Raw genomic sequence first — 22,887 nt, 5'->3', positions numbered from 1 at the left:
ATTTATGGGATTTTTTGGTCTTTTTAGGGGGAAGGGGTGAGGAGATGAAGGAATTAGATTTTTTTTCTTTTCCTCCTCTGTTGTAGTGGTGAGACAGTTATGTTTTGGTAAAGGATTCAGAGCCTGTGTTGCTGTTGAGTTAAAGCAGAAGTTACTCAGAATACCTGGGTAACAGCTTCCTTGACTGGAGAGAACCTCAGAGGGGGGAAATGTAACATTATCTGTATTGAAATTCTTAATTTTATCTACCCAAAGAGTTCAGTTTCAGTTCTAAATGGAGAAAAGGGCATAGAAAGGAGAAATAAGTATTTCTATCTGTCTGTTTACCATTTGACTACACGAGCACTGTCAAGGGACTTGAGAGGGCATGGACAGAAGGGAAAGGCCTTCAGGATTGTGTTGTTTTCTGAAACCCCTGGAAATACAGCTGCTCCTTAGGAATGTGAAGATAAGGTGGCAGAGAAGACCCAGCTGTGAAACAAGCTGGTGGGCTGGCAGGTAGGGCCCAGCAGCTGGGGGCAGATGCAGCTGAAGTTCTGTGCGGGTGTCTGATGGAGGAGCCTCCCCTGCCTTCAGTGTGTGTGACCCAGCCATTCCAGAGCGAGAGAGACGGGAAAGGGCCAGATACCAGTGTCAGCAGAGTGCTCTGGGCAGGGTCACAGCCCTGACTCTGAAAGAGGAGATAACAGCCCCATTAACTGGGCAAGGTAGCTCTGTAATGAGAGGATACAGTTCCTTCTGTGTGTAAGGGGAGTTCTACTGCAGCTTTCTCTTGATTTTAGTTAGGGAAAAAAAAAAAATACAATACATATTATGAGTAGATTTGGACCCAGGTATTTGCTCTGTTTTGTAGTTAGGACAGATTTGGAGAGGTGATATGGAGCTGTGTTTATTAAAACAAAACCAAAGCAGAACCAAACAGAAAAAAAGCTAGTGTTCTCCCTCCTTGCATTTCTTCCTCATTGCCCTGCCACTCCACTCCTTTGGTTTTTTAGCTGTTTTTTCTGTTCCTTCTGGGACATCTGGACGAGGACTATTTCAGCTGAAGGAAGTGTGAGACACAGGATTGGATAAATAGAGACAGGCTTGAATACATTATGCTTATCCAGTTTTTCCTATTCCCCCATGCTTAATTGAATTGTGTTTTTCATATAGCATACAATGGTTTTTATTGATGCCCATCTGTGCCTCATCTTTACATTTTCTGTTACATGTTTTTACCTTGTCATATATTGGGAAGGTAACAACATTCTTTGTTTAAGGCCGTAGGGTAAATAGTGTTATTTGAAGGTTAATCATGTTCATGCTGCTATTGGTTTAATTTATGGCATGTGATTCACTTTGTAAGAAAAGGAGAGTATGGATTAAGGTGAGAATTCAAGTTCTTATTTTCAAGGCAGTTCTTGGTGTCCTATTGTCCTGCTGTTTAGTGGAGAAGGTTTCAAACCCTTTTTTATCAGAAGTAAGGTTTGATGGGGCAAATGGGACGAGCAGAGAGGCACCAAATGGGAAGGAAGTTCCACATTGCAAGAGGGTGGCTGTGCACACTAGTCCTTGCAGCAAAGAGGCTGCTGATGTAAGGAAGGTGGCTGGGGAGAGATTATTTGACTTCATCCTGGTAGCTGCCAGCAGGAGGAGTTTGGATCAGCAGATTTCTAGTCTTAAACCACAGTTTACTGGAATCCTTTCTGTGTTTAAAATTTAAGCTGGCCCATTTAAGTGTTTTATTCATTAAATAAAATATTTGGGGCATTAATAATAAAAAGCCCTTTTTGTGGAGATTATTTAGGGCAGCTCTTCCATGAATCAGGGTGGTTTGCTTATAAAAATATGGGAGAGTTTTAAGAAGAAAAAGCAATTGCCTCACCTTTTAAAGAAAAATAAGAAATGAAGATATAGAGGCCATGGCAGTCAGTTGACAAAAGCTAGTTAGGTGAGTGCCTGAACAGGAAACTTCAACTTGGCTGTGTAATGTAAACAATTGACTCCCTTCTCTGATTCCCATAGTGTACCACAGTATCAAACAGGGAACCCACAAAACTTATGAGTTGTCCTTTGTGCAGTATAAATTTGGGACTTGAAAAACTAACAGGAATTCAATTTAAGAAATTCTTAAAACATAAATACCATTTTTGTGTACTTAGAAATGAATAGGACTAAAACTGAGAGGTAAAAATTGAGATGTGGTGTGTTTCCCAGAAAACAGGAGTTGAAACAAAGCCATTCCACTTTAAGCATCCTAAGAGCTTTGATTAGAGGGAGTATAGTGTTGCTTGGCTTGCTGCTGATTTGGCAGCCTCTGTCTCTTCATTGCATTTTTCATGTGCGCCCTTCGTTTGTTTCTTTTTTTTTCCTTTTTTGTATCTTACTCATCAGAATGTGAGGTAAAAAGCTGCTACTGCAACACTTTTGCTCCCAGCAGCTTATGCTAACCAGCTTTCACAGAGAACATAATCCTTACACAAACACCTTAACTCATGAAGGAAGCAGGTCCAGTGCGACGTAGGTTTTCTTCATGTGCTGGGATTTCATCTGTGTTTTCTCCAAGAGCTGATGGCCGAAAGCTCGTCCGGAATGCTTCATTTGGCGGATATAACGAGCTCTCTCCTGCTTTACCAGGTTTGTTTCGCTCTTGCATTTCTTAGAATGTACAGAAGTGAATAGAATTTCTACCTCAAATTTTCACGCTTGAATGAAAGTAATGTACCGAGATGTCGGTAGAAATCAGAGTATTCTTGTATGCATTTAGATAACAGCTCTTTCTAGTGGCAAGATTTGCAAACGGGGGAATGAGTAAGTTAGTTTTCACACTGGCACAAATCTCACTTTAAAATGCATTGGTGTATTTGAGACTGACTGGAATGTTTGTTTTGGTTGTTTGGGTTTTTAGGACTGAGGTTCTGTGATATGTTTTATAAATACCTTCCTCTCTTTTACTTTCCACTGCCTCTCCTGGCCCCCCACCTCCAACACACACACACATAATGGGTCTACTTTAAAATTGTAAGTTACAGCAGAAGGTTTTCATTTAGCTGTAACTTCTGGAAAATCTGCAGGCTGGTCATCAATGGTTTGACATAAAATGACAAGATAGAAAATGAGGGCTAAAAATGTAGCCTTGCTAAACTCTGTAGTGCAAGATTTTGAAGACTTAAAACTCCTGAAAGGGCTTCAATCTCATTTTGCTCAGATTTATTGTTTCCTGAAAATCAGTACTGGAATATTGAAATGAATTTGTAGATCATTGCATGTCATTGTTCGTAATGTGCGCTTCTGACATAGGTACCTGAATTTCAGCAGTTTATTTCAAGAAAGCCTCAGTGCTTGAAAATGTGTTACAAGGTCACCCATTCCTGAAGGGAGACATAGTACAAACTGTGCATTCTTTCCAGAATTGCTCTGGATAGGTGATTTGTCTTGTGCATGCGCAGAGATGCACTTTATTATGTAGTCCCACAGGGCCAGGATGTTGGGAGGGGAGGAAAGGGGGGAATAAAATAGTTTTCACTTTTTATTGTGTGCCTCCTGCAGCATGGCTCACTGAATTTGTAAGCCCTTGTTCTGAAGCCCCGGAGCAGATTTGGTTGCAGACCATGTGGGAGGTTGCAGACACCATGTTTTATTGAACTTTTTTTTATCCTGGAATATTTCCTTTCACTCTGTTTCAGGAAAAGATTAGCCTTCTACCAGGAATCTAACACTGAGTTTTATTCAAGCTGTTTATGAAATAAAAGATCTCAAAGCTTGAAAGCATGGGGTTGGCAACTAGACAGGTGCTTCCTACCTTTAAAATAAATATGTGTAGTCTGGTAATTTGTGGAAAAAAAAAAGGGGTCTGATTTTGTATTTGCTTCCTTTCTGTATCGAATTCTGCAGCTGAAGCTGATCATTGTTCTTAAGCAGACAATGAATATTTAAAATGCAGAACAAATGAAAAGCGGATTTTAATTAAAAAATTAGTGTGTACATAAAATTAAAAGAATGCTTGCTCTTTTGGAATCTTTTATATATCTCTGAAGAATTTCAACATTGTAGCATGCTTAATGAACATTCTTGATATACTCTTTCAGATTGGTTTAGGCAAAGAGTAACTGTCTTTTTTAAATATACTCATGTATAGTTACAGTGATGTCAGTCTTTGGCTTTTTTTAATTTTATGTGGTGCTTACAAAAGAAAACACTAATGTTAGAAAATACATAAAAGGACTTAGCTTATTTTTCTGATTACTTTGCTTACTTTTCTGATTACTTTGCTTTTGAAGTCCATGGAGGAATCTGAATTAGTTAATATGGGATTGTACTCTTAAATCTGGTTGTCAATAAGCTTTTGAAAGTCAGTCAGTTAAAAAGACTGTGGTTCTCTGTGTTCAATTCTTTAAAAACCTTTTTCCTTTTTTTCTGATGTGTTTATTTTATAGCACCAGTATTGACAATTCCCACTAAGTATAGCTCATAGTTCTTCCAGAAGCATTTTCTAGCTGAAGTATTTGTTCTTCAAAACTGCACATGCACACCAGTAATCAAATCAGGCTGTTCCTTTCTTTTCACTTGGAAGTCAGTAATATTGTTGCTTGGATTGCCATTTGTGATCTTTTCACGCATTGCATTGTTTTTCTACTGTTTTTTCCTGTATGTTTGAAAAAGAGCCTCCTGTGGATAGTAATTATTTCTTTTATTAATAAAATAGATCTGACATTAAAAAGTAATGTGCTTATTTTCTGATGTGTTTTTCTCGTGTATCATAATTGCAGTGGCATTTACTGAGAGGCACAAAGCCAGTATTCAAGATGTAAGAGTTATATGGTTGGTTTTGGCTTTTCCCTTCCATCAAAATTGACTGAAGGGGCAGATTGTGGATGAAACTTCAAAAAATGTATGTTATGCTTGAACATTGAAATCTATTACCTAGACAGGTTTTTTCAAACTGTACTGTGCTGCAGTCTTTATCCTAAATAGTCTTTAATTTTGCAGTGTATGTAGCCTGGTTTTTGTCAACAGCAGTGTTTTGAATTTTTTTTTCTTATTGTTTACATAATCTGTCTCAATCTCTAAAGCAGCACTGTTTGATTTTGTTTCATTGACCTCTTGCATGCAAGGGTTCCGATTCCTCTGTCAGGCTCTTAAATCTCTCTGAAAGCTCCTAGTGAGTTCTAATGTAGATTTTCATCTGCGAGTTTTGGAAGAACATGGTGAGTGCTCACAGTAGGAATGCACTAATGGATAGTTTCCCTTGGCTTCTGGGGTCATACCATGAACTGTAGCTGACTGCACTGGTATTGGGATCAGCTTTCAGAGCCCATGCCACCTGAGCTGTTAAGATCAGGAAGGTCACACTGGGAGAAAGCCTGTTAAGGTGCAGTGTTGCTTTGAAAGCAATCGCTGATGCTCACAACTGCTTTAGAAAGTACAGTAGTGGTGCTCCTGACGCTAAAGATTGCTTTCAGGATTGTACATAGACAATGATACATAAGTACAAAGGATTCAATAGAGAGGAAATTACAGGAAGGGACTGTCTTCAACACCTGAATTTCTACATTGTAAAATACGGGCTCAGGTTATTTCATTAAAGAGCTGCTGATGTGTGGGAAGGAACAAGTAAGCTAAAATATTAAGCCCAAAACCACTTCTGATAAATACTGGAAAACTTGAAACACTTCCTTTTTATTACACCCTGCTTCTAGCCTCTTGTGCTTTGGCAGTCTCTGCTCCAGACACCTGTCTGTATTGTGAGCTTATCCCTCTGCACAGAGAAAGGTCACCAGTAGGATGGTGAGCTGGATGACTGAGTTTCCTCCCAGACTGAGATGGGCAGTGCAAGGTGTTCCAGGAGGTGCAGCACCCTGACTCAGGTTTGCTAAGGAACCCCTGAGAGAGCCCTTTTCTGTGCTGTGGGTGAGGAGGGGAGCAGTCCGTGTGGTGGGTAAGTTCATGAATCAGCTGGCACACACACCTCTCCAGCTTGAGACACTGAAAGCAAGGAGGTGAAATTTGTGGAAGTGCAACTGAACTTTGGTCTTCATGTCCAGTTCTCTGGGACAGAATAGTTCTTTCTGATTTTATTTCTTCTTGGTAATACCGATGCAAAGCTTGTTTGTGAAAATAAAAAACATATATCTATTGGATAAGGGTGTGTAAGTCCTTAAAACTGTTGTGCTTCGGAAAGCAAGCTTGGATATATAACTTCTCTTCTGTAAGAACAATCCTGACTTTGCACTTCCTTGCTGATTCCCCCTCACTAAGGCTTTTGCATGTGCCATTAAATAAACAAAAACGGGAAAGTAATTAGAAAATGCCTGCATTGCATTTTCAGTTTGATTTTATTCCTTTTGAGGAATTTTTTTGGGGCATTGGATGAGGAGAAAGCCTCTGCTTTGGTTCTGGTGTGTGTTTGACTGCCTAAGACTGGCGTACAATCCAGTAACATCTCGGTGAACTAGGGCAAGCGTAGCCTCTGAGGCTTTAGACAACCTTTGTTTCGTGCCTGATAACTAGTGCTGTAGAAAAGGTGCTCTTGCATTTGGTATTATATAGGAAATGTGATTTCTGGTGTCTGGATTTTTTGTGGATTCTGTAGTGCTACAAATCCTGTAGTACTAGGCATCCCAGAAGGATGCCTGTCAAGGAACTCCTTTCCTGTAGTCAAATGGTCTTCTATGTTACAGGTTTTCATTAGCTGAACAAATCTATTGCAGGTGTGTTAGAAGAACTTAAAAATGAAGGATTTAATGAACTATGCCCCAGGTGGGGCTTCTATAAGGATATGTAAAAGTTGTTTGTAAAGGTATGTTGGCCTTCCTTTCTGTGAACATAAAATGGGATATTGTACTGAAGTATATAATTTTTAAAAATCTGGTCTTACAAAGGACTCTGCACAAGATAATAAATATAAAAGGAGAAAAATAATCAAAAGACTGATTACCAGACCAAAATCAAGAGGAATCTTAAGATTTCCCATGTGACTGGGCAATCAACCTAATGCCCCTTTAATTCCATGAATCTTCCTGGGATGTGTAATTGTGACAAATGAATCAGTTCTATCTTAGTGTTTCTAAGTAGTATAAGTTGTGGAAGGCTGAAGATAATAATATTAACAAAAAAAAAAAAAAAATCCTGCTATGGACAAAATACCCAACACTGCTACAGAAAGTTAAAAATTCTTTCAAAGCTCAGTTTCCCCCTCACATATACACATTCCCATGAAGACTGTGAGATCAGGGAGTTTCTCTGGTAAGCCTTCTCATTTCAGGGACCAGAATACTGATTTCTGTTTCAAAGTCAGGACCATGCCCAGAGGGATGCTCCAAAGCATTGCTGGTGTCCATAGATGCACTGCTGGTGTCCATAGATGCACTGCTCGTGCTGTGTCTGTGGGTGCAGGGTGTCTCTGCTGGCGCAGTGCCCTCTCATAGGTACAGCTCTTGGAAATCCTGTGCCAGGCTTCTCAGCTGCTTGGGCAGTTCTGAAGTCCATGCCTGACTTCATGGTCTCATCTGCCTTCAGAGGGTGTGTAAATGATGGCATGCTGACTTACTCAGATAAATGCATTGTGCAATTTGTTTTATTCCTGTTTGTAAAAGCATTATGCTGCCACCACCCTCTTCAAATGAAATGGATCAACGAGCGAGATGTTGTGTCTTGTAAGCACAGGAGGCAATTTTTCTGTGAGAGGGTGCCAGTCTCTCAGTATATATTCTCTGGCACAGATCAGCTGTGTGGCAGCACCCATACCAGTTGTGTCCCTTTTTTTTCCATTGTCACATGGACACTGACTTACTTTGCTTTTTGGGTACTGGGAAAGTGTGAGGTTTGTCATAGAAGAAAAACATGGGATTTTGACACCTGTTTTAATATAAAACTTTGTAGTTATGCTTCTTCAGTATCAAGTTGAAAGTATAAATTCAAGGCCAATATAAGGAACTTTTTCCATTTTCTTGCAAGAAAATCCTGACTGGTGATTTTAATGAGATTGACTTTCATGTAGGTGGTATTTAACAATTATCTAGCTACAGCAAGGTTCAGAAATGAACAACAAAAAAAAAAGGCTTTATTTAGTACTCTGTGCCTGCATGTGTGCAGGTAGGGTAAAATGAGAAAATAAAAGGACAAAAGATGGCATGTTATATTTACATTTCATGGGGTTATTGGATCAGATGCAGCATTATCCAAATACAGTGGACTGTTCTTGCCTCTTAGTGGCAAGTATTAAATTAGTGTATATGTTAGTAGGTGGTATGTTTTCAACTGATGACATAGATTGGTATGTATATGCTATTGGAAAATCTGATTAACTTGTACATTTTTATGCAAACCACATTGGAAAATTTCTTTCAAAAGCTAGTTCATATAAATTTTATTAATGAATTTAAATCATTTGCAACAATGCTGTTTTTAATTTAAGGTTTTGACAAAGGGAAGGACGACGCATCACAAAAAGACGATGCCGCATATTCTATGTCAAAAAGCAAGGTAAGAAACACAACCTCCTAACCTGTCTTAAAAATTTTGGTGTGCAAAGAAGTTGCACATTTTTAATTAAGGGCAAATGTATTTAACTTTTGTTGTAGATAGTCTTGAAGATTACTTTTCAGAGTCAGCAATAGATAAAGATTAAAGGGAATCTCTTAATATACTTCCCAGGATAACATCAGGTTCAGATCTGTGGTTCAAAGTAGTGAAAATTAAATTTTAAGTCTTCTTGCAGTTGTCTTGGAGTGGGATATTACCTTGCTATAGATTTGAAATTACCTTGCCATAGAGTTTAAAGGCTCTAACTTACCCAGCTGTGTGGTTTTCTATTTCCTGCTAGGCTGTCCATTCTCTTTTTAAAGAGGCAAATGTGGTAACAGACACTTAAACAGATTGTTGGGGTGCAGCAGGTGTGGGTTGCTCTGAAAAGTGAAGACCTGATCTGGAGCACAGCTAGCTCCCAGGGGAAAGGGGGGAAATTCCTGCTTTTTGCTGCTTTTGCACACAGCTGTTCCCACAGCACTCTGTCCTGGGCACAGGCAGCCACACCCCTTGGAGATGGGGTTTGCACTCCAGGTCTTGACACAGGTTTTTCTGTGGTATTTGATATATCAAGAGCCATAAAAAGAAATGGTAAAAAGATACTGAAGGAAAATTAAGAGGCTTAAAGATTATAGTAGCATTTCCAGGCATAAATGGTGTAATTGAAATTGCAATGGGATAAGCAGTTTACTGTCTGCAGCTGATGCTGCAGTTTGTGGTGTGTAGCTAAGCATTTCAAACTGTTGGTGTCTTACATGTGACTTGGAATCACAAAACTTTGTATCTTTTTGCTTTACTGCATCCTAGAGCCTCACTTGTCAGGAATATCAAGGAAGTATACTTTACCATCCAGCTTTCTTGTGATCAAAATATTTCTATTGGTCCAGAAACCTCCAAATCAGTTTGACTTGGAAAATCAAGTTATCCAATTCCCTTTTCCTCTCTCTTATATTTATTTTTTCTTAGTTGTTCTCTTAATGGGATCTTAAGTCTTTGGGTTCATTGCTGTTACATCTTTTTGTATCTTTCTGTCAAAGATGATACCAATATTCCTACTGCTAATAGGTGCTTTTCTTCACCCTTTTTTTTAATTGCTGCATGTGGGGCTTGATTTTGCTAATGGAAGTGAAATAACAGCCCTTCTTCCTAAGGGAGAATGGAAAAGCAGTGATGGGACTTGCCTGGAATCTGGAACTGAATGTACCTTGCTGGGAGTTACAGCAGGTTCTCTTAAAGTGTATTCTTCTAAATTTTTTATCCCATCCACTTTGTGTGGGTATAACAGTGAAAAGGTTACTGGCTTAAAAATATACAGGTCACTGACCTGTCTCATAATATTGAACAGCTAAATGTAAACCTTTACTCAGTGTCATATTAATGACCTTTAAAACAGAGACAATGGGAAAATGAGTTTTTTAACTAGGGAAACTTATTTGTTTGGGGCTTTTCTATGCATGACCTCTAGATTGCCTTAGCTTTCTGTTGGTGAGCAACTAGAATATTTATGAATGTTTTGCTTAAGTTGTTCCATTATAGCTTGCATAATGAGTTCATTAGCCCTTCTTATGTGACAGTGATAATCAAATTCCCCCTCTTCTGTTACTACATTTAAAGTACTGTGTCTACTAGAGAGGAATTTAATTTCAAGTTGTACACTCATCTTAAAGCTAAATTTCAAGTATCAAGAGCATACCTTTATTACAAGATATTTCTTTCATTTTTCCAAGACAGATACAGAAGTTAAAGAACATTTATTTATCATTAAAATAATTTTGAACTAAAATTACTTTTTGCCAGTTATTGCACATATTTTTTTTTTACAGTAGCCAAGTTGACTCCTGTAAAGTCTTAGTTCTGAATTAAAGATGTAAAGTAGAATCCAGGTTAAATAGTTCTGTACAGCTTGTGACTCTTTAGCTTTTGTTTCTTTTGTTTGAGCAGGCTGTGAGTTAAGTGAATGCTCAAGTGCACTGTTTTTATTATAGCTATAAGTTTTATTCAAAGCTTGCATTTTTTTTTGACTGTCATTTTATAGCATTCCAAAATACAAATTCAGTGAGTAGACTTTGCACGGTTGTTTGAGATTTGAAATGTGGAACATCTTAAGGGTCATTTTTGATAAAATGTCCTCAAATTTGAATTGAATACTCATTTTAAAATGTTAAATTGTTTTGGTTTGGATTTTCTTTTTTGACAATGCCAAAGTTTTGGGTCCACCAGGCTTTTGTTTCAGTGCACAAAGAAATACAACTTTCTAATTTATGTGAAGTTTGCATTTAATGAATGCAATGAACTCAATGTTCTCTGACCTCCGATAGGAATGGTATGAAAACTCTATCACAGACTCTTCTTTGGCTCCTCTTTTTCCCTTCTTTTTTTTCTAAAGAGTGCTGTTCCCAAAGTGAATATTTGGTGGCTTGAGTTCCCTTTCAACTAGTAGGCAACAAACCTCTAGGAGCAAACTTTGAACCCTACAAGACATGGGGGAGAGGCGGGGGGAGAAATCATGTGGTGCTGAGGCAGCTCATTGTCCTGGCTGAGCAAGACTTGGGTGTCACGAACAAACCTGGGTCTTGTTCCTGCCTGACGCCACCGTGAGCTTTTTTAGGATGACTTGCAAAGCAATCAGAGCGTGGAATTAGGGTTCAAGGAGCAGAACAAGTGCCATTAGTGGGCAGTTGTACTCTGATGATTTATAGAGCACTGAATCCTCGACTGAAGAGGCTGTATTTTCCTTCATGAGTCACAGGGTAAGTGCCTCTATAGCAGTTTGTTTGGAGAAGCTGTCAAGTTGTGGATGAAGACAGCTGATTCTATATTCTAATTCATAAATCCTGGGAATGACTCCTGTGTTAAAACACCTGGATTCTCCTAAACATTCTCTCTCTGCTAAAATAATGCTTAACTATTCAAGCATGCTCTGTCTAGTAACAGCCTATATGAGCTAAATACTTTCCTTGTATAGGTCAGCTGCTTCTGAAGGAACCTCAGACTTCTTTCCCATAAAACCCTTACAAAAAGAGACTCCATGAATAGGTGGCGAACAGCTCATGTTACAAGAAGTGGTTTATTGGTTTGTTTGGGGTTTTTTAAGGCGGGAAGCAGTAGAGAAGTGAGAGGGAATGGGAACCTCCAAACACTTGCTAAAGTGCCAGCATCAGTAATATATTATTGTATCATTTATTTGTTATGTGTGTTGTGAATTTCAGTCTGAATCCAAGCTTTTCAATGGCTCTGAGAAGGACATCTCTCAGTCTTCAAGCAAACTTACAAAAAAGGAATCTCTTAAGGTGAATTAATTTCCTAGTAACTCCTTAAGGGCTATGAATGCATTCACAATTTTACCTTACTCTCTAATGAGAAGACAAAAATGCCCTATAATGATGAGACTTAGGGAATATTTAAATATTGTGAGAAATTGTGCTGTTGAGTCTCTTCAAATTTTACTTTTTTTTACTTGAATAATAGTCTCTATAATGTAGTCTTTAAGATGGCACAATATTGTAGAATAACTCAGATTATAGATTATTTCAGATTGGCATGGACCTCAGGACATCTACATGCAATGAAATAACAAATGGAATTATCAAAATAGCAATTTGAACGCATACCTACTATCTTCTTCCCTCTGTACTGTAGCAAGACCAAACTCCACTGTTTGGTAGATACCATTTCAAGGGAAACGTAAAATTATTTGGCTTTAAATGAGGGAGGGATATTCCTGCAAATTTCTCCTAGGAGGAACATAACTGGTGGGTAAAGACCACAGATCAGATAATGTACTTGTATATTGGAATTTGGTTTGGTTGGGTTTTCCTCCCCTTTGATTCTAAGAGGAGCTTCAAAGTCCTCAGTTTTTAAAGAAAATTGCAGAAGAATCTGAAATTGGCTACATCATAGCTGCTCTTGAAGTAATTGTTCACGCTTTGAAGTAAAATACTCTTAAAGCTATTTTTCTATACCTGTATTGCAAATTGAATTTAGCAGGTTTTTCCCTCAGCTTGTATTGGCTGATACTTTTTTGTGCTGATAACTGGCTTGTGACCATGACATTGTAAACATTTTTATTATTTTTTACAGGTTCAAAAGAAAAACTACAGAGAAGAAAAGAAGAGAGCCACGAAAGAACTACTTAGCACAATCACAGACCCCTCAGTTATTGTTATGGCTGACTGGTTGAAGGTCAGAATCCAATTGTGAAACCTGAGCTGAAGATGGAGCAGTTAGTTGCTTGCTGCTTTCTGGCCAGAATAGAAAAGGCTCAATCTTTTACTTACTGTTAATGTTTTTCTACAGGCACAGCAGCCACTAATTGCAACCCATCCCTGTGCTCAAATCCCAGGGGACTAATAGAAGAACTTAGCTTCCACTTACTGCAGTCACCCTAGTCGCATTATTCTTGTGTGCACACCCATCAATTTGGGATGAGTTGGCTTTGCAATTCTCATTTTAGCCTTCTCTTAACCACTTTGAAGTGGTTGTGTTACATACATAACAATTGCAAAAATAATTCAGTCAGGTATTTGAATGCAGGTTTCTTTGTGTATTTCTGTTAATTTTCCTTTCCTCTCTTAAGAACTAGCTGGTCCTGCTATCGTAAAGACAGCAGTTTGTATTATCAACAGTAGTGCAGTTGAATTGTCATACTTCCCATATCAGGATGTGTGCATGCCCATTTGTAGAACTGAGTATTCATCAAGACAGAAGAACAAGTGTACCCATATATTCCTTAATAAATCTGGGTAAACATTCAAATAACCTGATAAACTTTGCTTTGAAATAAAAGCTAATAAATTTCAATTTTAATTTTGTTAAAGGGGATGGTTTTGGTATTGTCTTCACCAAGGTATAACTGTAACTATTGATCTTCTAGATTCGTGGTACCTTGAAAAGTTGGACCAAACTGTGGTGTGTACTGAAACCTGGAGTGTTGCTTCTTTACAAAACTCCCAAAAATGACCAGTGGGTAGGAACAGTGCTGCTGAATGTTTGCGAACTCATCGAGAGGCCTTCTAAAAAAGATGGCTTTTGTTTCAAACTTTTTCATCCTTTGGAGCAGACCATATGGGCTACAAAGGTTAGTTGGTAGCATGCATAGTTCTTAAGGGATGACTAGCATTGATCAGCCACGAGTAAAGACAGCCTCAATGAAAAGCAGAACTCTGTTTTCTGTTACAACTTCAGTGGTTTGTGTTGATTCTGAATATAAGCCTTCAACATCTAGTCCCATTTATCAGAAAAAGTATTGGTATATGCTGCTTAAAGTATATGTACTCAAAGAGCTTCAGAAGTGTGGTGTGCAACGGGTTGCCATTAAGAAGGTTAATGCCATCACTGGCAATCACATAAATTAAAGGAGTGTGTGTTAAACTTTATATTTTACATCAGTCAAGTCTGAGAAATTAAGGTGATATTTGCTAAAATTAAGGAGTTTTGTTATAAGCATTTCTTGGTGTCCAACTCTATTTATATAGTAAAATGTCACCTTAGTTAAATTTGCTTGTAAGAGTTGAAAAGCAGATTACTTGCTTGTGGAATAATAGCCCATATTGCAATTTGTTAGCCAAGTCTGTTCCTTTTTGTTACGATGTTAGGAAGATAACTGTTTTAATTAAATTCTGATGCCTGTTTGCCTTGTCATACATGGCATAATATTGTGAGCAGCTCTTACCTGTGTTGAAAAGCACAGGTGTGTTGTGCAGAGCAAAGATTTGTTTCAGTATCTTGTAAGGATCTTTAATACTTGCTTTTACTCATTGTTTATAATCTGATAAACTATTTTAGTTCTTGTTTAGTGTTTATATGTGGAGAGGGGATGTGGAAGCACAGCATAAGTGAACATATTTTCCATCTAAAATAATGTCTTGCTTTAGATGAAATTACAATATTAGGACCCTTGTTATAATAATTAATTATACCCTCTAAAATAGGCATCTTACAATCTCGCAATTAGTAGCTATCTTCTAAATCTTAAATTGATACACATGTATTGTCACTTCTGTAGAATATGCTGTGTTAAATTTGTCATCCTTTTCTTAAGCAAGTCAGTATAATTCCTGATGCTTGTGGTCATTCTGGATTTATCAGTGTTGTCTAAATTTACCAAACGGATCAAATCACTTGTAGTTTCTTTTGAATAATTTTATTTTATTGTTGCTTAGGCAAACTTCTCAGTAATTAGTGGTGATTTCACATTTGTAGAACACAAACTCCATATCCTTTTCCAAAGCTATAGCATTTGGTGTTAATATGCTTTATTTATGATATGTATACATACATTGCAAAGTGGTGGCCTGTCTGCAGAAGATCACAAATCAGTCTTATATTTCTTTATTGCTTGGCAATGAGAAATGGATTTGTTTGTTTTTTTAACTAGATATTTAGAATTTAGAGGACATGCCCTACCAGATTTTTACTTTTTTAAGGTAGGTTAAATTTTGAACCTGAACAAGTTGATATTGTCCATTCTAAATGTGCTGAGAGCTGGAGTGGCGTTTGTTCATTTTGGTATGGCTATTTGCGGTTGAGAATTCCTGGATTCCACTAGATGGCCTTTAAGATTAGAAAGGCCTTCAAGTTTGAACCCCTTTTCTGCCTTGTTTACCTAGTCAATCAAAATGTCCTAGTTACAGATTTATTATCATGAGGCAAACTTGCATAAGTGCAATAGCAATTGATTGATCAGAGTGGATTTACCACAAAGAGCCTCAAGTCCAAGGCAAAGTGAGCCTTGTTTGCAGTTAGTGCAGAAAGATAGCATTGCAAAAAACATATATAGAGATATAAGTACTGCAGGAGATTTTCTCACTTGAACACACTACACATGGTGTGTCCTTCTGGCAGACTGCAAATTCTCTTCTGCAGTAGTTTGTGGCCAGTCACTTCCACATGCTCCCTTAAGCCTGTTGCTGTGATCTTTGATGTTCCTCCCGCACTCTTCATTGTGTGCCTGGTCCTGATTCCATTTTAGTTTTCTGAAATTAATAATTAGGTAAGTTAATGCAAATATTTTTTTCTGAGTAAATTTAGTCAGGGGTGACTACTTATCAGTTTTTATTGTTGCCTTTGAAACAATGTTCATGGCATTTGAGTTTCATTGGCATGAATATTCTGTAAGAAGTAAACTTCAACATTTTTTAATCTAATGGAATTTTTAACTTGACCATTGGCTTGGACTAGTAGCGTCATTCCACCAGAAGCAGAGACAATCCAAATAAAGTCACCCAGCAAACTGAAATTAATGTGCCTCTTTTAGATATCACTAACTACTGGAAATTGGTTTTGAAACCATAATGGGTGATACCAAAGGAAAGTATCCAGTGCTGTTGGAACAGTAACCAGTTAGAGGAACTCAAGATCCATGAGCAGTTATATAAAATATGTCAACTTACTTAAATACTTTGCTAAAAATTACTCGTATTGTTAAAACACTTAGGGAGTGTAACTTTCTTGCATTAAAAAAAAAAAAAAAAGCAAAACCAGACACCAAAACCACACTTCATGAATTGTATTTGTTTGGTACAGATTAAGTTCTGTACCCGGAAGTGCCAACTCTATAAACCCAAGGGCAGATCTCATGAGCAGAAGTCTGCCCTTAGTCTGCCCCAGTGTCCTGTGACCCAAGAGTTCCAAGGCCTTCTCATGGCTGAGGCTTTTGCATGGTGCTGGCAGACCCCAGTGCCTCTCCCACCCTGGCCTGGTGCCATTGTGCCTCCTCAGGTGAAACTGGGCTTCCCACCTTTGAGGTGAGGAGTGCTCATGCATTGGTGTTGTCCCTCTTGATTCTTGGTACCGACTAACTCAGAATCCCAGTGTTGCTGCTTCACCAAAGACTTTTTGTAGGCACATCTTTCCTCTCTCAGCAGGAGACTGGGGTTTGGAATCTTGTTTCTAGCACCCAATTGCTGTTACTCTGTACTGACTCCTCAGGAGTTTCTGAACATCATTTACACTGGCACTATCTTGTCTGTATTGATATTTAAGTGCCACCAAGACTACTCCTTTACCTGCTTCTTGCCCTCAGAAACATCCTGGCTGTTTCATTTGCTTGCTTCTAAAACTACCTGCCTTTATCTGCTTTTGTTCAAAACTTCTGCTGGCTTTCCAGTTCCCTCTTCTAAGCCTTATATTGGCTTTCCATTAGGTTTATCTGGGGAAAATCAGTAAAGATCAAAATATGTTAAGTCATCAGTTAGGGAGGCTTAACCCAGCTTTCAGCAATAGCTTTAAGTATGTTTAATACAGCCCTCTTTGCCTATCAGTTGTCTTAAAGTTATCATAAACCTTTTTTGGAAGGGACTTCAAAATCGTTATTTAACAGTTTATTCCAAAATGAAGGTTGACAGCAATGGAAAAGTCTTTTGAATTTTTTATTTAAATGTGAAGTGTGAAAAACTTCATGGTAAATAGAAAGTAAAACTTTGGCCATGTCTGAATCACACATCAAACCAACACCCCTCCCAAAAAAAACCCAAAAAAACTGTACCCAAACACAAAAGCCCCCAACCAAACTAAATTTTTGTTTGAACCACAAAGACCATTCTTTTGAAAAGTGGGCTTGAATTGAGTCCGATGCTTAGAATGAAGTCTTTGAAGAAGAAACCCAGTGAAAGAGGGCTGTCCATCTTTCCATTCATGTCTTCATTAGATGTTGCTGAGTGACAGTAAATAGCCCTGCAGTGGTGTCAGCTTCTTACTACATTGAATGGTAAACTGTAAAACTGAATTAAAATATCTGATGCTCTATCTTGTTTTGTGTATTTCAAGGGTCCTAAAGGTGAAGCAGTTGGTGCTATAACTCTGCCATTGCCCAGCAGTTACTTGATAATCCGAGCTGCTTCAGAATCGGATGGTAAATAGATACTTCATTGATTTTCAGCAGTGAGAAAGATAGTTTCAGTTGTCTTATCATGTCTGTTACAGCACTTTGATTGCAGTTGAATTGTTGTTAAGGTTCTCCTTTAATTGAGAGCATTCAGTTATGTTGGTACTAGTACTTCTTCATGGTTAGTAAAGAATAATATTGATCTAAAGGAAAAATTACTGAACTCCTTGTAGTTGCCTTTTATAGACAAGGGGGAAATGGTTATCTGTGATTTAGCTATATTAATGTGCCTAAATAAATATCAAGTGCCTATGTAAAGTGCTAATATGAATGTATTCTTATTAAAGCATTTCTGTGTTAAGTGCAGCAGTTGCACAGAGTTCTAGTATTCAAAATGTCGTTTTGTAAACACCCTTCATGGGAAGATGGTGATCAGTGCAACTATCTTCTAAAGTTAAAATGTGAAAAAAAATTTAAGACCGTTGTGTAGCTGTTTCTAGCAGGTGCTTTTCATCTATTGGTTAATTAGGAGTACCCCTGCAGACTTTAACGATAGGGCTCTCTCTGCCTTCTGTATTGAGAAATGCATTAGATACATGGAAAAGAAGTAAGAAGGGGGAAAATACACAAATGTGGTCAGTTACTTTTTGCAAAAAAAAATTAGAATATCTGCTTTTGATATTTTGAAATGTTATTTATATGCTATCATTATAGCTCTTTTTCCTCACTGTTATCATATTACTTGCACAAATTTTGCCAAATGATGCAACTACTTAGTCTTCAAAACTAGAACAGGGCTGCAGGCAACTTTAGGGGCATTCTGCAGTCATGGTCTGGGTGGAACCACACTTGCATTAAGGAAGAAATGCTGGAATATGCTCTAAGAAAATCATGATTTACCTTGCTTGTCCTTCCCTGAAGCATCTCTTGTACTGAAGCGGGGTGGTTGTGAGTTGTTTTTATGTCCCCACCACACCGTAAAATCCAATGCACGTGATGTGGAACAACTCTGATGTGTGTCTTCAAAGGCAATGCAAGCAGGCCCAAAGGGCTAATTTTTCCAGTTAGGAAACAGAAGGGTACAGTTCTGTTAAATCCTTACGTTTTAGTCTAATACTAAATTTGTCTTTAGGCAGGTGTTGGATGGATGCTTTGGAGCTGGCACTGAAATGTTCAAGTCTGCTTAAACGTACAATGATTAGGGAAGGCAAAGAACATGATTTGAACTCCTCAGCTGACAGTACTCATGTCTCTTTCTATGGTCTGCTCCGTGCTAACAACTTGCACAGTGGAGAAAACTTACCGTAAGTGAATTAATTACTGAACCTGATTGTTTTTGGGCAGAACCCTGTAGTGATAAATTTGCCACAGGGAGTCTAAGGCTGCTTTTTTTTTTGCTCCTGAGTTCTCTTTATATGCTTTATTTGCAGTGTGTTTTACACCCTGCACATAAAATAAAAAAATCTTTTTTTAAACAAAGTGTATCCAGGGGAAATTTGGCCGAAGGAACTTGGAGTATTGCATCAGTAAGTTTAATTACTTGGCTAAACTGTTCAAAATAGAAAAATGAAAATTTTAAGTTGGTGTCTTTTGTTAGCTTCAGCAGAAAATCAGAAGCTCAGTACATGTGACAAAAGTCAGTAGACTGAATTTAAGTTGCTGTTATTTAGTTAAAGAAATGAATAATCCTTTATTTAAATGGTTTTATCATGAATCATCAGATAGATGAATAATAATTCTGTCACCTTATGATTAAATGCTTTAAAGTGAAAATTGTCTTATATCTGATATTTAATGTCTGAGAGCACTTGAGTTACTCCCCGATTATTAAATACTTTGAGCCAGGTTTTTGTGAGCATAAGCTTCACAGGTCCTACCAGGACACTACTCCAGCACTGGCTTCTCTCCCAACAGGTCTGCAGGTCCCAGCCAGGAGCCTGCTTCAGCACAGGTCTCCCATGGGTTACAGCCTCCTCTCAGGCATCCACCTCAGTAATTTTCCACCAATTCAATATACTTTTTGTGGAGATTTAGCTGTCCATTTGTCTTTTCTGGGTGGGCAGGAATTTTGTATTGCTGTTATGAGTATGCTGTCCCAGAGAGAGACCTGAACTGGGAGAAATGCATTTCTTTTTATGCAATGCATAGATGGTCTGAGAAAAGCACAAAAAAGGCAAATGCTTGCCTCCTGCAACAATTAAAGGCCCTATGCAGATGACCAAGCTTGGCTTAGCTGCAGCTTAGAGCCTTCTTTTCATTCATAGGAACAATATGACTGCTGTGTACAATTCAGCTGGAGATCTGTACTCTAGAATAGTAGTTTAATATCAACTACTGGCCAAGATTACAATCACAGCAATTAGCTACAGCTGTTAAGTCTAATTAAGACTAATGCCTTAATTAAGTACATCTTCTGGTATAGCATATTCTTGGACTATTCAGTGTGCTTAACTGTCTAAGGAGCAAAACTGGCAGGTCTAGTTTTAATTGGGTGTCAGAAGAGGGAGAAGAAAGGTGAAAGCAATTTTAGCTTCAGCTGAGGGAGAGTTTTTTTAAGTAGGTTAATAGCAAGAGAAGGTCCAAGGAAAACACTGGACCAATACTTGTTGAAGATGGTCATCTGAAAAATAGAGGTGAAGAAAAAGCAAGCATGTTCACAGCTTTATTTATTTCTTTTTTTTGCCTCAGTCACTAATATTAATAGTAGACTGGGCTGCCTGGGAGGCCTGTGAGTGCAGGATCAGTGATTTTTTTTGCCATTTGTGGGCACTGAAATTGTAAGAGACCAGTTGGATCAACCAAATGTTTGTAAGTCTGTGTAGTCTGATGTGATTCATCACAGAGTAGTGGAGGAGCTAGTGGATGTTATGACAGGATGCCTCTCAATTGTCTACCAAGGGTCTGGGCAGTCTGAGTAGGTCCCCACCAACTGGAAACTAACCAACAGTATTCAGATTTACAAGAAAGGCCTGAGGAAAGATCCAGGAATCCATAGACCTGTGAGTCTCACCTCAGTACATGGAAAAATTGTGGAGAAGATCATACTGTGTTCTGTTGAAAGACATTTAAAGAGCAATGAATCACCAGGCAGAGTCAGCATAGGGAAAGTCAAGTTTAGCTAATAAGATCTCTTTCATAAGATAAGATCAATTGCCTACTGGATGAAGGTAAAGCAATGGATATATTTTTTCTGGATTTTATAGGCTTTTGATATTGTCTTTCACAGGATCATTTTGCATAAATTATTCAACTGTGAGATGAGCAGGGTTACCATGTGCTGGTTGAAGAACTGGGTGATGGCAGGACTCAAAGGGGTGTGGTGAATGGGGCTACATCTGGCTGGTGACACCAGCAATGTCCCTCAGGGCTCAATCCTGGGCCTGTTCTGATCCGTGTTCTTATCAGTGATCTGGATGTAGTAGTTGAATGCACTCTTAGCAAATTTGCTGACAGTACCAAACTGGGAGGTGCTGCTGACTCTCTTAAAGGATGAGAGGCTTTGCAGAGAGATCTGCATACATTAGAGAGTTGGAGAGTCATCAATGGCATGGAATTAAAGTCCAAATGCCTGATTCTGCACCTCGGGCAGGGTAATGCCTGGCACAAGAATGAATTGGCAGAGGAGTGGGTTGGGAGCAGCCCTGCCCTCATGGTGGCCCAAGGTGACTATTGGGTGTGAGGTGGGCACAGGGCCAGATGAGTGGCAGTGGAAAGGGGCTGGGGGATCTGTCTGACAGAGAGATCAACATGGGTCAGCAGTGAGCCCTGGCAGCCGAGAGGGCAAACACCATCCTGGAGTGCATCAAACAGACATTAACCTATCAAGCGAGGTGATTGTGCTGCTATATTCAACATCTCTGTGGCCTCACCTTGAGGGATGTGTGCAGCTCTGGGCCCCAAAATTTAGAAAGGTTATGAAGGTTCTTGACTATGTTCTGAGAAGGAGCAACAAATCTTGTTAAAGAGCTGGAAGGCGTGGCCTGTGAGGATGGACTGAGAACTTTCAGTTTGTCTAGTTTTGAAAAAAGGAGACTGAGATGCACTTAAGAGCTCTCTTACAGCTTTTTGAGGAGGTGAACTGGAAAGGGAGGTGTGAATTCTTCTCTCTGGCAGAGAAGCATGGGAATGGTTTAAAGTATCATCAGAAAGAGGTTTAGACTGGACATTAGGGAGCAATTTTTTTACTGAGCATATGGTCAGACATTGGAAGAGGCTTCCTAGAAGAGGTGGTTGATGTTCCAGGTTCATCAGTGTTATTTGACAGTTCAGTGAGAAAAGTGTATAATCCTACATGTTTTCAGCAAGGCTAGTTTGACACTGTTGCCACCTCAGACTTGATACTGGCAATTTTGGTGTGTATTTTATTAAAACCCTGGTTTGGAAACAATGAAGTTGTGTGAAGTTGAAGATTGATTTGGCCTTTGTTTTTAATAGGTTAAATGACAGTGAAATTGAAAGGCATCACTTCAAAGATCAAGATACATACTCTGATAAGTCTGATAAGGAGAATGACCATGACCACGAGGAATCTGATAACGATGGACTGGGGAAAAGTGAGGAAAGCGACAGTGACACATCGGAGCGACAGGATGATTCTTATGTCGATCCAGAACCAATTGATATCAAGGAAACTACTTACTTAGAACAGAGTCATGAAGAACTTGGGGAGGTAAAAGTGCTGTTGATGTACTGAGCAAGCAGCTTCTCCAAATAGTAAGCTGATAATTTAAGGGTCAGACTACACTTGAAAGCTGACTTGCAGGTTTGGCTTTCATATTTTCAGTAATAATGTACAGAAGAGGTTCTGTTCACCCATATTCTACTCTGCTTTGCCATTCTTGTGCTAGTATATGAGATTTTAACAGAGATAATGAAATTACCTGGCATATTGCTTATATAGAAAGTACAGAAAGGGCCTCCTGCAGCAGAGGTTCATCATGACTATTTGTTCTTTTGTTGGTACTTCTGAGTTTTATTAATTTACTCCATTTTTTTCTTCAAGTAAAAATCTTCAAGTTGAGGGTTTGAATGCAACGTGACACTTCTTTTTTATTTTCCCTGCAAAAGAGAAGTTAAGCAGTTGTAGTCTGCAGAGTTTAGTGGAAGGCTTGCTGTGCTTCTGATGTCAGCTTGCATTCCAGTGATTCCCCAGAGCTGCTATTCCACTTCTGCAGGTTGTTTTATGTATTTGCCTATACAGGCAAATATGACAGGGATTTGTAAACCAAAAATCTTGGTAACAGCAATTGAAGCAAGTCTTTCCACAAATCTCCTCTTTCTCCTCAAGAGAAATGACTATGAGATTTTTTTTTTATATACTCATGGAACTTGAATACCTTATGCTTAAGTGCTTTCTAGTACCATGTCTAGACAAAGCTGTGTTTTAGGAAAAGCTGAGGAGTTTTAAGTGACAAATTTTTGAGTATGCATTTTAGAACTGTTCTGGAAAAAGGGATGCCTTTCCTTGCTTTTGCTACAACCATTGCTCTTGATTTCAGAAACTACATGGGATAATATCTCCCCTCTTCTTGGACAGAAAGGAACATGGAGTGTGG

General features: G+C 38.6%; 1 protein-coding gene across 7 annotated transcripts in view; it reads left to right on the top strand.

Annotated features, from left to right (window-relative positions):
- The window catches only part of OSBPL8 (oxysterol binding protein like 8), an 83,082-nt gene that overhangs the window by 46,233 nt on the left and 13,962 nt on the right, over positions 1 to 22,887 (top strand). For 6 of the 7 annotated variants that reach the window (XM_021528140.2, XM_021528139.2, XM_021528142.2 and 3 more), the window contains 7 exons: positions 8,399 to 8,466; positions 11,718 to 11,798; positions 12,589 to 12,690; positions 13,382 to 13,585; positions 17,275 to 17,359; positions 18,465 to 18,636; positions 21,767 to 22,001. In XM_021528140.2, coding sequence (XP_021383815.1) covers positions 8,399 to 8,466; positions 11,718 to 11,798; positions 12,589 to 12,690; positions 13,382 to 13,585; positions 17,275 to 17,359; positions 18,465 to 18,636; positions 21,767 to 22,001 — 947 coding nt within the window. Of the gene's footprint in view, positions 1 to 2,429; positions 2,620 to 8,398; positions 8,467 to 11,717; positions 11,799 to 12,588; positions 12,691 to 13,381; positions 13,586 to 17,274; positions 17,360 to 18,464; positions 18,637 to 21,766; positions 22,002 to 22,887 lie in introns of those variants that run through there. The other variant, XM_021528146.3, reaches the window with a different exon arrangement.

Source organism: Lonchura striata, chromosome 5 (genome assembly GCF_046129695.1).
Source record: "Lonchura striata isolate bLonStr1 chromosome 5, bLonStr1.mat, whole genome shotgun sequence".
NCBI lineage: Eukaryota > Metazoa > Chordata > Aves > Passeriformes > Estrildidae > Lonchura > Lonchura striata.
Note: the sequence above shows the minus strand (reverse complement) of the source record. Positions and strands in the feature narration are given on the sequence as shown.